This window comes from Drosophila innubila (assembly GCF_004354385.1).
Source record: "Drosophila innubila isolate TH190305 chromosome 2L unlocalized genomic scaffold, UK_Dinn_1.0 4_B_2L, whole genome shotgun sequence".
NCBI classification, from domain to species: domain Eukaryota; kingdom Metazoa; phylum Arthropoda; class Insecta; order Diptera; family Drosophilidae; genus Drosophila; species Drosophila innubila.
Genome location: NW_022995372.1, coordinates 10,480,138 through 10,492,452, shown reverse-complemented (window position 1 = coordinate 10,492,452; position 12,315 = coordinate 10,480,138). Strand labels below are relative to the sequence as shown.

The following is a 12,315-nucleotide window of genomic DNA, read 5'->3' as shown; positions in this document are numbered from 1 at the left end:
TGATTATGGAGCGCACATCTAAACAGTTTTCTTATCAGTGGCTTGTTTAGTTAAAACTGGTATTGGGCTACCGAAACTCAGTCACTTTGGTTTCATCCAGCTCAAAACTGAGAAATCAATTCAATTGTCTGCTGTTTGTAATTTTATACTCATCGCACACCAACCGGAAATTTTAGGCTCTGACTAAAACTCGGAGACGCGGGCTTATCAAGTGTAAGCAGTGCAAGGCAATCATTTTAGCTTCTTTTTTTATACTATGTAAATTAAAAACAAAAATATCAAACAACAATATTACATTCAATACATAAATATGTACATATGACTTTAGTTCTGCATTGTTTTCATAATATAATTAAGCGGTAATTTCTGCAGAGCTAATTGAAATTATTTCGCTGATTTGCATAAGTCAAAAACAGCGCTAAGAATTTCGACAGTTGTCTGCTAAAGCCGGTTTAAAGTGGTTCCCGAAACACATATATTTATTTAAGTTTGTCATTAAATGTTAATCGTTAAATTTAAATATTATTTTGTCGCAATTTCACTGAAATATTTTTAGCTATTCAAGCTATAATTATTACAAAAATGACGATGACAAAGTACTTGAGGTAAAAATACAATCACAATTTACACAGTTTCAATGGGTTGATTTGAATTATTTTTTTAACCGATTTTAATGAATAGTAAGACTATAAAATTTGAATCTAATTCGCTTTTAGATTTCTTATTTTAATCATTAACAGTATAATAATAAAGTACTAGTACTGAATATATTATAACAATATGAATATCTTGAAATAAATAATGTAAAATACATTTATCATTACTCTAATATAGTCTTAACGGTTTAATTTTGTGTATAATCTTTCTCTTTTTTTTAAGACATTTTTACTCTAATTTATTATTCAGCTCTGCGGACACTCAGAAATCTACTTTATTACTTGAAATGAGATCTTGTAATGTAGATATGTTTTGTTTCTCTATTGGTAATCCATGGACGAATGCTGCGAGTGCCAATAAAGAACTGATCTCATCTCGAAATAAAATTCTCTGTCAGCTGATCTTTCACATCCCCTTGGTAATTTTGAAACAGTGTGTATAAGTGTGCGAGTTGGTATGTGATTCGTACTGTTAATATTTGTCAAAACTGGTTTGATTCGATTTATTATTCATTCCTTCATATACCATCATAGCCACTTCCCCTAAATTTCCTGAAGATTAATTGCAAAAGTTGTACCGACGTCGTAGACGTTGCTTTGCATTATTAATAAAATACAATAACAACATACAATGCCCAAAATAGTGGGAATTTGGAAAGGAAAAGCTTTAAAAGCTTAAAAGAACCAATATATATTTTTTAGAAAAGCTTTCAAGTAGTTGATAATACAACCGTAACAACCGTAAAAAGTCATTTTAGGTCTGCAGTTTAAAAGCTTTGTAAGTTGAGCTTAAAGCTTTCACTGTCAAACACTGCGTATACTTAATCCGTTAAATTGAAATAATTTGTTTATCAGCATTTTGATTAGGTGTACTTTAACCCTAGAGTTAGCTGTAAAGCTATTTTTAGACATAGACTCATAAATAAAAGTGATAATGACATCAATTGAAGCGATGCTCGGACAAAATGAGATAGAACTAACGAGAGAAAGAGATAGGTAGTGCATGTGAGTGAAATATAATCAAAAGGGCAAGGCACTGATTGGGATTGTTTCGAAATGTGTTTGGGGTCTGCAATTTTTCGCTTTTTATTGAGGCACAAAGCAACGCACAATTGCAAAAAAAAAAACGAAAAATTCAAATATGAAGGCAAAAACAATATAGCTTTACTCAATTGGATAGCGACTCGACGACTTGGCGACTTGATAAGCAAAAGGAAACTTACGATTAAGCTTAATTAATAAGTTGGGCAGATAGATTTATGTCACTAGTAAATACGGGAACAACTCGTGCATATGCACACCCACACAGATTGTGAGTGTGTGAGTTTCACGTGTGTGTTTTTATCAACTGTCTCGTCGCCTCGTTTAGTGGCACTCAGGGTTAAGAATAGCTTATAGCTGAAAAACAGACAAATCAGACTTTGCTTAATTGCAATTTAATTGCCTAATTTGCATGGATCTGATGTGAGATTAACAAGCTTTGATATATTTGAAATATAAAAAAGAATTTTTAACAATTTTGTATAAAATTAAATTAATTTAAATAATACATACAAATTATAAGTTTATATCCTTTTTATTTATATTACTAGTTTTAGTTAATAATGAAATTTTTGATAAGCATTGTGTATTAGTATTTTAAAAAAAATGTACTTTGATTAATTTAAATTAGTACCCAAACTTGTGTTGGTCTGTGCAAACTTTTTAAAGAGAGAAGCAGGACTCAAGTGACACAGAGCGTACTAGAACGCGCTCAAAAGCTCACAAAAGCTTACCAGGCATTACCCGATGTGTTGCGACTGTGGCTCTGATTATTGCTGTGACTGTGGCTATCTAACCGAGTGCTCATCTGTTCATTCGTGCCACATTTCTCGTGCAAGCTGCGTCTTCAGTTCCAGTCGCTTGTTGTCGTTGTGACGTTCTCGTTGTCAACTAGTGCCGTTTTCACTGGTTTTTTGCACAAGCAGAAATCAAAAAGTGCTGGACAAAAAGAAGACTATAAAGCAAAGAACAGAACACAAACAGATAACAATCAAATCAGTGAAAATCATTTGAGTGCGCCGTATTTTAAAAATTCAATTGAATTCAATAAAAAAAAATAAAAAAAAAATTTTGAAAAAACTATAAGGAGAGCGCTTGCCAAGTGTTTTCACATTTTTAAATATATCAAAATTTATATTATTCAATTAGAAGCAATGCAGTACATCTATGTGATTAGCGCGCTAATTTTGGCAATTGCCGTGCAGCAAGGTAAAATGAAAAAAGAAAAGAGAAACGGCAAATATAAATATAAGCAGAGCCTCCAATTGAAATTTCAAGCCCCCCTAACAAAAAAACGGGAAATCAGCCTCAACGATTACGATTACATAATGCGTATACGATGGAGAGACAGAAAGAGAGGTTCAGAGAAAAACAGAGAATGAGCAGAGACGGAGAGCGAATTTAGAGTGGAAGTTTTAGCTCGCTACTGCTTTTGCCCCAAAAAGAGAGCAAGTTGCGACGCCAAGACTCCCTGTCACCCTGACGCCTTGACGCCTTGACGCCATCTAGTGCCGGCCACAATGGCGCCTTTTTGGCCAGCAAAATAGCAGAAATCTTTGGAGCACAGTCACCCCAGACTGGCAGTCTGTCAAGCTGTATTTCATAGATATTTTTTTTGTTAGTTATAGTTAGTCTTTGCTGGTTTTGCCTTCAGTCTTTCCATAATAGAGAGCTAAGTGACATTCTAATCGAATTTGCTTCCTTTAATTGACACTTAAACTATCCATATACCATTAGTATATTGTATATGCAACCCACTTCTCATCTAACTTATAGACAGAGAGAGAGACAGAGAGAATGCCAAGTAATCCCTAACTTAATTCGCAGTTTTCCTTCCTGCCGTTAACTGGGTGACCTGCGTGTGTATGTATGCGTGCGTGTGTGTCTGTGTGTGTGTTTATGGGAATGTAGGACATGCGCACTCTCGCGCTCCAATTGCCCTGCCTGTCATTTGGTTAACAGGCTTCGAGCCAGTTGCAGCAATCCCCACTGCCCAACTGCCCTCAAGTCGTCAAGTCGACTGACTTATATAAGAAATATTTTTATTAATAGAACTTAAGAAACCGACTTAGTTATGCATCTGATATACTATATACGCTTTGCTTTCGAATAGTGGAAAAGCAATGCAATCAATCGGCATTCATTTACTCAATAGACCTCAATAGACCATAAAAAGCACTTAAGATTTTACAATATAAACGATTTTGAGAAGAAATTGCATGACTTATGTATCCTCATAAATGTCCATAAATTACTTAATCAGAAACGAGTTTCACACTTACATATGATCGAACATAAGTATTATTATAAACAAATTGTATTTCCGTTTAATGTTTGACTTATTTTTTCGGCAACTATTCACGCCCTCATACACATCTGTACTGATTGAGAATTGAACAGTATTAGGTGTTTAAAATGCCAAAAACTAATATACATATATACTCTATCGAGATTCAGTTTCTAGATAACTTTCCAGTCGAAGTGTGGACACATAATTCAAATAATTCAAATAATTGAAGCCCCTTAGGAACCACATCAAAAACCCATAAAAAAAAAATCCCGGACATTTCTTTACACATGTTGTTTTTGCTTGAGCTGGAGCTAGAGTTGAAATTTTACAATTAGCTGAAAATTTGTTTGGTAGGGTAAAGTGCTGGTGATAAAACCTCAATAGCCTCCAAGCGCAACGTTGATAAGTCCGCGCTACAAAAATTATATTTTATTGTACAAATTAAATTTTGTTAATAGAAAGTCTTTTTTTGTAGAAAAAACCTTTATTCATTATGTTTAAAAATGTATTCCTTGATCATATACTGTAACAGATTATATAATTACTCATACAGTACATATTAGTATACAATTGCGAATAATCAGATTGATTATGATATTTCTTCAGCAGAGATAGAGTTTTTTACTTAACTTTACATTCCATAAGCATCATGCTGGACTTAAAACAGTCCATTAGACCTACTATTTTAAAGTAAAAATTAATCATATTGATTGGTCGTATTGGTCGACTACTCAATATTTTTAGAGAATACTCGAATAAATGTCGCTAAAAAGCCATTGCTCTGATTCCTCGCCTTTGTGGGCAACGAGAGTTCGTTGTCTTAGATAATGTGCATTGTCTCATGGAGCACTCGACAACAATGTGCATTATGTAAACGAGTTGGGAGTAAAGATGGGCTGTGGGCTGTTTTATGAAATTAAATGTTGTAAATGAGCCGGTGGCAGAGTTATTGAAGTCCATTAACAAGTAAAAGCTGATGCAAGCACACCGAGATTGGTTCTAATTAGAAGTCGACTCTCAAGAGTCTAACAGGCGGACTCTAATGGAGGCGTCGCTTCCATCGATCTATCTTGGCTGCAAAGTGCAATTTTTGCCACAGTGTGATACGTGAACAAAAGCGCATATCAATTGCATAATAAAGTGTAAAGGGGGTTAGGATAGTGGCCGGGAGTTGTGGGGGGTACATTTAATAAATAAATTTATGTACAAGTAGATGTTTTTGTCAGAGTATTAAATAAAATTAAATAATGCGAATCTCGTGTCGCGCACGACCTTAAATTCAATTTAGCTAAGTCAACGTCTCAATCTAATGCTCAATGTAGCGACTAATATTTGTTTACACTTGTTTGTTCTCTTTTTTTGTCCAACAATTAAGGTTAAGCGTATTCGAGTAGCTTTAGCTTAATTCAACATACATAAATGGAAAATTTATTTTCAGGATAACTTATGTTGCCTTGTCAAATATTAAATTAACTATTAGAAAATGCCACAGTCGAGGGAACTCAACTGAAAGAGACCCGGTACTTACTTTGTAAAACGAATTCGTTTCTTTGTTAACTTTCTTGAAACTTAAAGACGAAATGGGCGTGACAGTAATATAAATAAACTAGGCATTATACATACACTTATAAAAAGAAAATTCTAAATGATTAAGATTTTTGTTTCAACAAAAAGAACTTTTTTTTACAAAAATAAAAAAAAAGTTTGTATCCGATGGGAACTAGATTGATTATCAATATGATCTTAAATAGCTATGGCGGAATGATATCTGAGTGTGTTTTCTAGTCGCCACAACATCTTAATTATAAGTTGTCTTATTTTAAAAATAAAATAATTAAGACGATTTAGATCTTTTTTATCAGTGTGTAGACTGTAAGATCGAGCTGCTTATTATTTGATCTGAAACATGCAAATTTTACTTGAATTTGTTGCAGGCGTTGCCATCAAGTGTTTTGTATGCAACAGCCACAAAGATGCCAATTGTGCGCTGGATATACCGCCCGATAATTTGCTCAAGGACTGCCAGGAGGATTATTCGACGCGCGGCAAAGGCATACCCACTTATTGCCGCAAGATCACACAGATTATTGAGTTCTCCGTGAATAACCGTGAGTACAAGGAAACAAATAACTCAACATTTTGTTGAAAATGTTGCTTCCATTTCGTACAGTGCCACCAGATAGTCGTGTGATACGCACCTGCGGTTTCCAGAATCAAACATCGACCAATTATTGCTACTCACGTGCCGGCTTTGGTGGTCGACAGGTGGTTTGCTCCTGTGATACGGACAATTGCAATGGCGCCGCTGCGCTGAGCGGCATCTCGGCCCTGGGAATGGTTGGCGCCGTTGGCCTCCTATTGGGCGCCTGCAAGTGGCTGCAGCGTTAAGCGCCAAGCGTCATTATGTCGCTTCAGTTTTACTTTTTCTTATGTTCTTTTGTTTGATTTCAACTCACCGCACCATGTCCTCTTTTGTTATATTGTCGCTGATCCTTTAAGTTTTCCGTATTACCAAGCAGCACTTTCAACTTGATCGACTAACAAATCTCTGCTACAGTCGCTGGTAAGCATTAATTCTTCTTAATTTAGTCTGACTAGTACCTAACTAATAAATACTCTCTTGCAGTTTAGTTCCAGCAACTTTTTTCCCAAATGTCTCAATGTCAAATGGCAAAAGCTTTACAAAAACAAAAATATATATTTGAAGAGTTCTTTAATTGTATATAAACAAAATAAAAGCAACAATTGGCCAATAAAATTATCTCCTAGCAATAATATGAATTTTGAAACTAAAGTATTAAATATAATAAAAATAAATACAACTAAAACCTACCGCAGTTAAATAAAAAAGTATTTAAATCCCCCCTATAAAATAAATTTATTAAATAAATGAATAAACGTTATAGTTAAGGAAATCAAATAACAAACAAAACCTTTAACGGAACTTAGTAGTACATACGAGTATATAAAATAAATGTTAACAATTTTTTCTGAGTTCCCCTTTTTTATTTTCATAAGAAAATTTTCTAACAAAGAAACAATAACAAACGAAAGCTATACAAAAATTATTCAAAATCAGCAAGATTGCTAAACAATTTCATATATATATATGATACAAATCTATTAGACAAATTCATAGCGATATACAAAAAAACGAATCGTCAAATTGTATTCAAAACCAAATAAACAAAACCCATCTAGGCTAAGTCGAACACGCTTAAAGGACACCGCCAGAGGCAATGCGATAAACACGCCCCTTTCATATTGCACACACGAAGAACACTCGTTGAAACCAACTGCCAAAAACAAAATAAAAACAATGAATGAATGGAACAACTTTTAAAATTAAACCATAAGCCGTAAAAAGATTTCTCTTTGCACCACAAGCTATGATATGGAACTGGCACCCGTAAATGATTTGATGAAATGGGAAGACCAAGCTGTGTCCACGCAGATACCAAAGCCACACCAAATACATTTTAGTTAAAATTGTAAGCCACATTGCAAAACAACAAAAAAATAACAGTTTATAGTAACAATTTTTTAGTTAAGAATCTCCTCTTAAATGCAATAATTATAATGCAATAAAATTGTAAAATGTTTGAGCAAAAAACAATAAATATTAATAAAAATAAAAAAAAGCAAGAAATTAATTACTGTATACAATCAAGAAAACATGTTTATAGATTTCCTTATATTTTATACTTTAGTCATTTGTATGTTTTCAGTATACCATTAAATTTACAATTACAATAGGCGATGGAGGCAGTAAAGGGGTTGGCTACAATGGGATCCATATGATTCATCAGCCTATTCGCCTATTTATCCGAGTGCACCACTCGCTTTAGCGCCAAGAAGCAATGTTTCGTGGACAGCTCATGGTATCCCACGGGACCACGTTCACAGTCTGCGCAGACCAGAAACTTGCGCCCGTCGACGGTGTGTGAAAAGCCGATATTCTCAAATGTCATCATATCATCGATCTGCCAGAAATGACGCAGTGTCTCTGTGTTCAGTGACTCCGCTTTACTGTCTTGCTTCTGAACCATCAGTGGTACATCTATCTGACAAAATTTCAAGGCGTTAGCAAAAGTTGTTGGTCATAATTATTCAGATTCGGGCCCAAAACTTACTTCCTGCTCACAATACTTTCCCTCTCGCGCTTTGAGCATAAAACTGTTGCAAAACTGGCAGCGCACATTTGTCTTATTATGATTGTCTGCGATTTGCTCCGCAAAATTAGCTTCCTCTGTCATTTTCTACTTTTTTTTTTGAGATACTTCTTGTTTTGCAAATAAAAGTAAATCGTGATTCTTCTTCTTGGCAAGACGGGTGATTTACAAATGTAGAGCTGCCCACTTGTTTTAATAGCAATGTCGCAAAGGAAAACAGGCTGGCAGCCTTATCTCGCGGATTAAGGCCTATTATTTTCAGACACTTCTATAATTTTAAAGCTATAATTTTGAAAATTTTTGCATCTTTTTGTTTGGTATTTTGACGATTTTTTGGATTTAAATAACTAATCATAGTCACACAACTTCTCCCCTTGAGTCACAATGCAATCTCTGCATTCATAAACAAATTTATTTTTATATTAACTTATTTCGAATTTAAAAAGGTTCATTTAAAAAAAATGTGAATTGCTCGCCGTTTGCATATTGTAATACTGTTAAGTGAGGAGCAAGTTGCTAATGAGGAGTAACGTGGTAAATCAATTCAAATTTATTTACAATCGGATCGAATCGATTCGCCATAAAAGTTTTTAGCAGTGACTATCGATATAAGCAGTTCAACACATTTGCTTAGCGATAATAATCGATTTCTTGGGGACGTTATTATTTAAATTTTTCAAGTAAAAGTATATAATCTGTACGTTTTTTTGAGTATAAATAAAATATAAAGGAGGAATAATATATTATATAAGCCCGAATAACATATTATTAAAGGCTCTAACCAATTTAATGCGGAGCTGCTTGTGTGTTTGAATGTGTAACTGACATTTAAACATATCGTACCGATATTAAAGCTCGAGCTTGGATTGTGAAATGTTTTACTTTGCAAATGTACTCTAATATGAATGTGATCTATTTGTATTTATTAATCATTGAATATTTAGTGCAAATATTGAATAAATTTTTGATTCAATCGATATCTTTTCGCCGATATTTGCTTAATCGCGAATACGTTGCGCCGTCGCTTTTGTGCCGTTTTTACCGTTGCTCTTTTTGTCCGTGTCGAAATTAAATTCGGTCAGACTTGCTCGGTAAGAAATATTATTTTTATTTTTTCAATCTTACAATTTTCAGTTGATTTGTGTAGTGTGTGCTGTAAAGTGATTAAAATTGACAAAAGCATGAAAACTGACAATGCGCAGCTAAAAGGAAAATTATCTGACAATAAACTAACCTTCCAATTTACTGAGTCGCTTTGCAGTTGTTGCAATTCCTTTTGCTCAACGTATTTCTTTTCAAGAACCCCATCATGAATAACGGAAGCAATGCTCCCATATATCATATGCCAGCCATGGCCATGGAGTCCCATGGTGTCCAGCAGTCCATGTACCAGCAACGCACCTATGTGGATCGCAGTCGCATGGCCGTCACAGATGTCTATGTGCAGGAGCATGTGTCGCAGAGCTCCTGCTCCTGGTCAGTGAGTTCCCCGCATGTGCACGTGCGTGCTCCAGTTTACCTACAAACCGGTCGAGCTCCGTATATAGGTAACAATCCCGGTCCTCCACCGCCACCGCAAGGACAACCGCATCCATCAGTGCAAGGTCGATTTGGCTACATGTCCGTGCCGGGAAATGTGCAGTATTATGCAGCAAGTTCGGGTAAGTAGGATTCCAAAACGTTGAAATGTTTCCTTTATGGAGCTTCTTTTATTCCAGCTTCCATGAATTCCTACGGGCAAATGTACATGCAACATTCTTCGGCATCCGCCAACGTTGGTGGCGTCTATGTGCCGCCGTATCATTCGATGCAGATGCGTACCAAGGAAACTTCAAGTCAGACACTGGCGCATATTAAGCGTAGCTGTGATGCAGCCACTCAAACTGATCTCATTGGCGATGCTCCACCCATGACGAAACTGAATGTCAGTGACAGGTAAGTGGAGATCGCACTATGTACTTCCAGTTGGACCACAGAGTTCGTTTCATTTGCAGCAAGGATTCGAGCAACAGCTCTCTAGACAGCTCCGAGATACAGGGTGTTCAGCAGGGCGAGCGTCGCAATTCGGAGGTGACATTGCCCGTGCAGCGTCTACAGGATATCACACGGATTTCGCTGCAGGGCAGCGACATTGCCGAACGTTTGGCCAATGCGCATCGCCAGCGTCCTTGTTTCAAGAAGATGGACACGTTGTGTGCACGCCTTAAGCAGGACTTACTGCGTCCGGATGGTGTGCTGCCTAACATCAACTCTCAGGGCATTGCTTGGGCTGTCAAGGATTTCATTTTTGTTTTCACTCGCATTGTCAATTCGTGGGTAATACTCAAGGGATATGTGTACAATACTCCTGAGGGTCTTAACAAGATCAAGGACGAGCTGCCGGATGGCTTTATGGCCGCCTTTGATTGCTGGCAGATCAGCACACTCACTCTGGTCGACATGATCATCAAGTCGTTTGTAAATCTCGATAGTATGCTGCAGAAGCAAAAGAACAGTTTCTCCAAACCGGACATTAACAATTGGAGCAGCAACGGAAATAGCAGCGATTCCAATTCCAGCAATAAAACCCTTAATGGCACTGATATCGTGTCGGAAGTCGAAGCTGGACGTGGCCCCAGTGCCTACAGCACACCGCAGAGTAACACGAAAAATAGCGCCAGTGGCGATGCCCTGGACAATAGCTTTAATAGGCCACAGGTGCAGCTAAATCCCAATTGCATGGATAACAAACCGATGGCCGGTAAGAATTTGAATTATTTGTATACAATGGTTCAGGATTCGGAGGAGGCACAGCGCTGTGTAAACGCCAATGGCACATATCTAAAGACTGGAACATATACGCCGCTCATGAAGGACGCTACTCAAGTCGAGCAGTCACCACAGACTCCACCAAAAAGCATTCCCATGGTCTGGGTGCAATCAAACGTGCCCAATGCCAGGAACAGCCCCTGTCTGCCGGCACAACCTTTGCCACAGCAATCACTGGAGCAATCCAAGACGGTGCTCAAAAGTCCAACAGCAAAGCTAAAGTCCCAGTGTCGTCATAACGATGTGAAACCCTACACAACACCAATGAGTCTGATGGGTCGGGAGATGGCACGCAAATTGTTTGAGCTGAGCAATCGCATAATGCAGATGCAGAACATCGATCGTTTCTTTCAAAAGCTGTTTACACTCAACTATGTAGGTTTTAACGGTTTTTATGTTAATCTCCAGATCTTATTCAATTAACATTCCAGTATCCGTATTTCTATGAGCGTTGCCAGCACGAGTTCATTGATGTCCGTGCCATCATATTAAAATGTGAGAGCGCAACCTATCAGCATGTGTTCCAGGCCATTCACGATTTGCGACGCATTATATTCTTGGTGCGCAACGATCTTAAGGTACTTACTTGATCCAATTCGATTAATATAGCTTTATAAATATACAAATCTTTTCTTTATTTATTCACATACACATTTATATTCGTACACACTTTTGTTTATAATCTTTTGCTGCGTTTTAGCCAACGGACTGCGTATCCATGTCAAGGTATTAGTATGAGTTAGCCATAATATGGACTAATGCACTAATCACTGGTCTCATTTGGGCACTAATCTCATAACACGACTAACAAGGCTAATCAATTTACATACCATACACTATACATCAGTTAACATATCATTAATAATGCTATTAACATTAATAATAAATTTAACTAATACTTATTATAACTTTGACAGGATCATACCAACATGGATTTGCGTCTATATACAGCTCTCTATGAGCGCTCCATCAACGAGATGCTATCCAAGCCGCCCTATCAAATCCAGCACTTCGAGCATATCACTGGACGTCCCGGCGAGAAACTTTTTAACTTTGACATTTGAACTGCTTTTGCATTTATTCATTTGATTTTTTTTTAACAATTCCGTATCAACGGTATCCACTCAGCATAGTTATTAGCTTTTCAATTTTTTCATTATTACTTAGCTTTTTAATTTGCAATACTAATCGTAGAATAATTAATCAAAATAGCATGGTTTTCACAGCAGAACTCAATATTTCGGCTGTAAGCAATGTGATATTATTCCATCTTTAATTTTTTTTAGAAAACATATTTAATTGGTTTACTATTGTTTGTTGCTACAATTCTTTAAACAATCTTAATATC

At 36.4% G+C, this 12,315-nt stretch overlaps 3 protein-coding genes across 3 annotated transcripts; 2 read left to right on the top strand and 1 right to left on the bottom strand.

The window, feature by feature from the left end:
* The first annotated feature begins 2,449 nt into the window (after window positions 1–2,449).
* LOC117782275 lies at window positions 2,450–6,800 on the top strand. Its single transcript, XM_034619338.1, has 4 exons — window positions 2,450–2,906; window positions 5,922–6,095; window positions 6,158–6,550; window positions 6,614–6,800. The coding sequence occupies exons 1-3, from the start codon at window positions 2,852–2,854 to the stop codon at window positions 6,373–6,375; spliced, it is 447 nt and encodes a 148-aa protein (XP_034475229.1). The 5' UTR covers window positions 2,450–2,851; the 3' UTR covers window positions 6,376–6,550; window positions 6,614–6,800.
* An 853-nt stretch (window positions 6,801–7,653) lies between these two features.
* Window positions 7,654–8,392, bottom strand: LOC117782278 (guanine nucleotide exchange factor MSS4 homolog). The gene is made up of 2 exons (XM_034619342.1): window positions 8,121–8,392; window positions 7,654–8,051 (listed from the first exon to the last, which is right to left on the bottom strand). Exons 1-2 carry the CDS (start codon window positions 8,241–8,243, stop codon window positions 7,806–7,808), a joined length of 369 nt encoding a protein of 122 aa, XP_034475233.1. The 5' UTR covers window positions 8,244–8,392; the 3' UTR covers window positions 7,654–7,805.
* Window positions 8,393–9,468: 1,076 nt separating this feature from the next.
* On the top strand, window positions 9,469–12,231 carry LOC117779791 (protein mitoshell). Its single transcript, XM_034616104.1, has 5 exons — window positions 9,469–9,820; window positions 9,878–10,094; window positions 10,154–11,342; window positions 11,399–11,545; window positions 11,885–12,231. Exons 1-5 carry the CDS (start codon window positions 9,469–9,471, stop codon window positions 12,029–12,031), a joined length of 2,052 nt encoding a protein of 683 aa, XP_034471995.1. The 3' UTR covers window positions 12,032–12,231.
* Window positions 12,232–12,315: the final 84 nt, after the last annotated feature.

What these genes read in the sequence shown, in the direction of transcription:
- LOC117782275 (XM_034619338.1), top strand. Translation starts at nt 2,852, where the DNA reads ATGCAGTACATCTATGTGATTAGCGCGCTAATTTTGGCAATTGCCGTG. An exon ending in GGCAATTGCCGTGCAGCAAG is followed by an intron (nt 2,907 to 5,921) that starts GTAAAATGAAAA and finishes AATTTGTTGCAG; the next exon opens with GCGTTGCCATCAAGTGTTTT. An exon ending in TGAGTTCTCCGTGAATAACC is followed by an intron (nt 6,096 to 6,157) that starts GTGAGTACAAGG and finishes CATTTCGTACAG; the next exon opens with TGCCACCAGATAGTCGTGTG.
- LOC117782278 (XM_034619342.1), bottom strand. Translation starts at nt 8,243, where the DNA reads ATGACAGAGGAAGCTAATTTTGCGGAGCAAATCGCAGACAATCATAAT. An exon ending in GAAAGTATTGTGAGCAGGAA is followed by an intron (nt 8,052 to 8,120) that starts GTAAGTTTTGGG and finishes AAATTTTGTCAG; the next exon opens with ATAGATGTACCACTGATGGT.
- LOC117779791 (XM_034616104.1), top strand. Translation starts at nt 9,469, where the DNA reads ATGAATAACGGAAGCAATGCTCCCATATATCATATGCCAGCCATGGCC. An exon ending in AAACTGAATGTCAGTGACAG is followed by an intron (nt 10,095 to 10,153) that starts GTAAGTGGAGAT and finishes TTTCATTTGCAG; the next exon opens with CAAGGATTCGAGCAACAGCT. An exon ending in TGGTGCGCAACGATCTTAAG is followed by an intron (nt 11,546 to 11,884) that starts GTACTTACTTGA and finishes TAACTTTGACAG; the next exon opens with GATCATACCAACATGGATTT.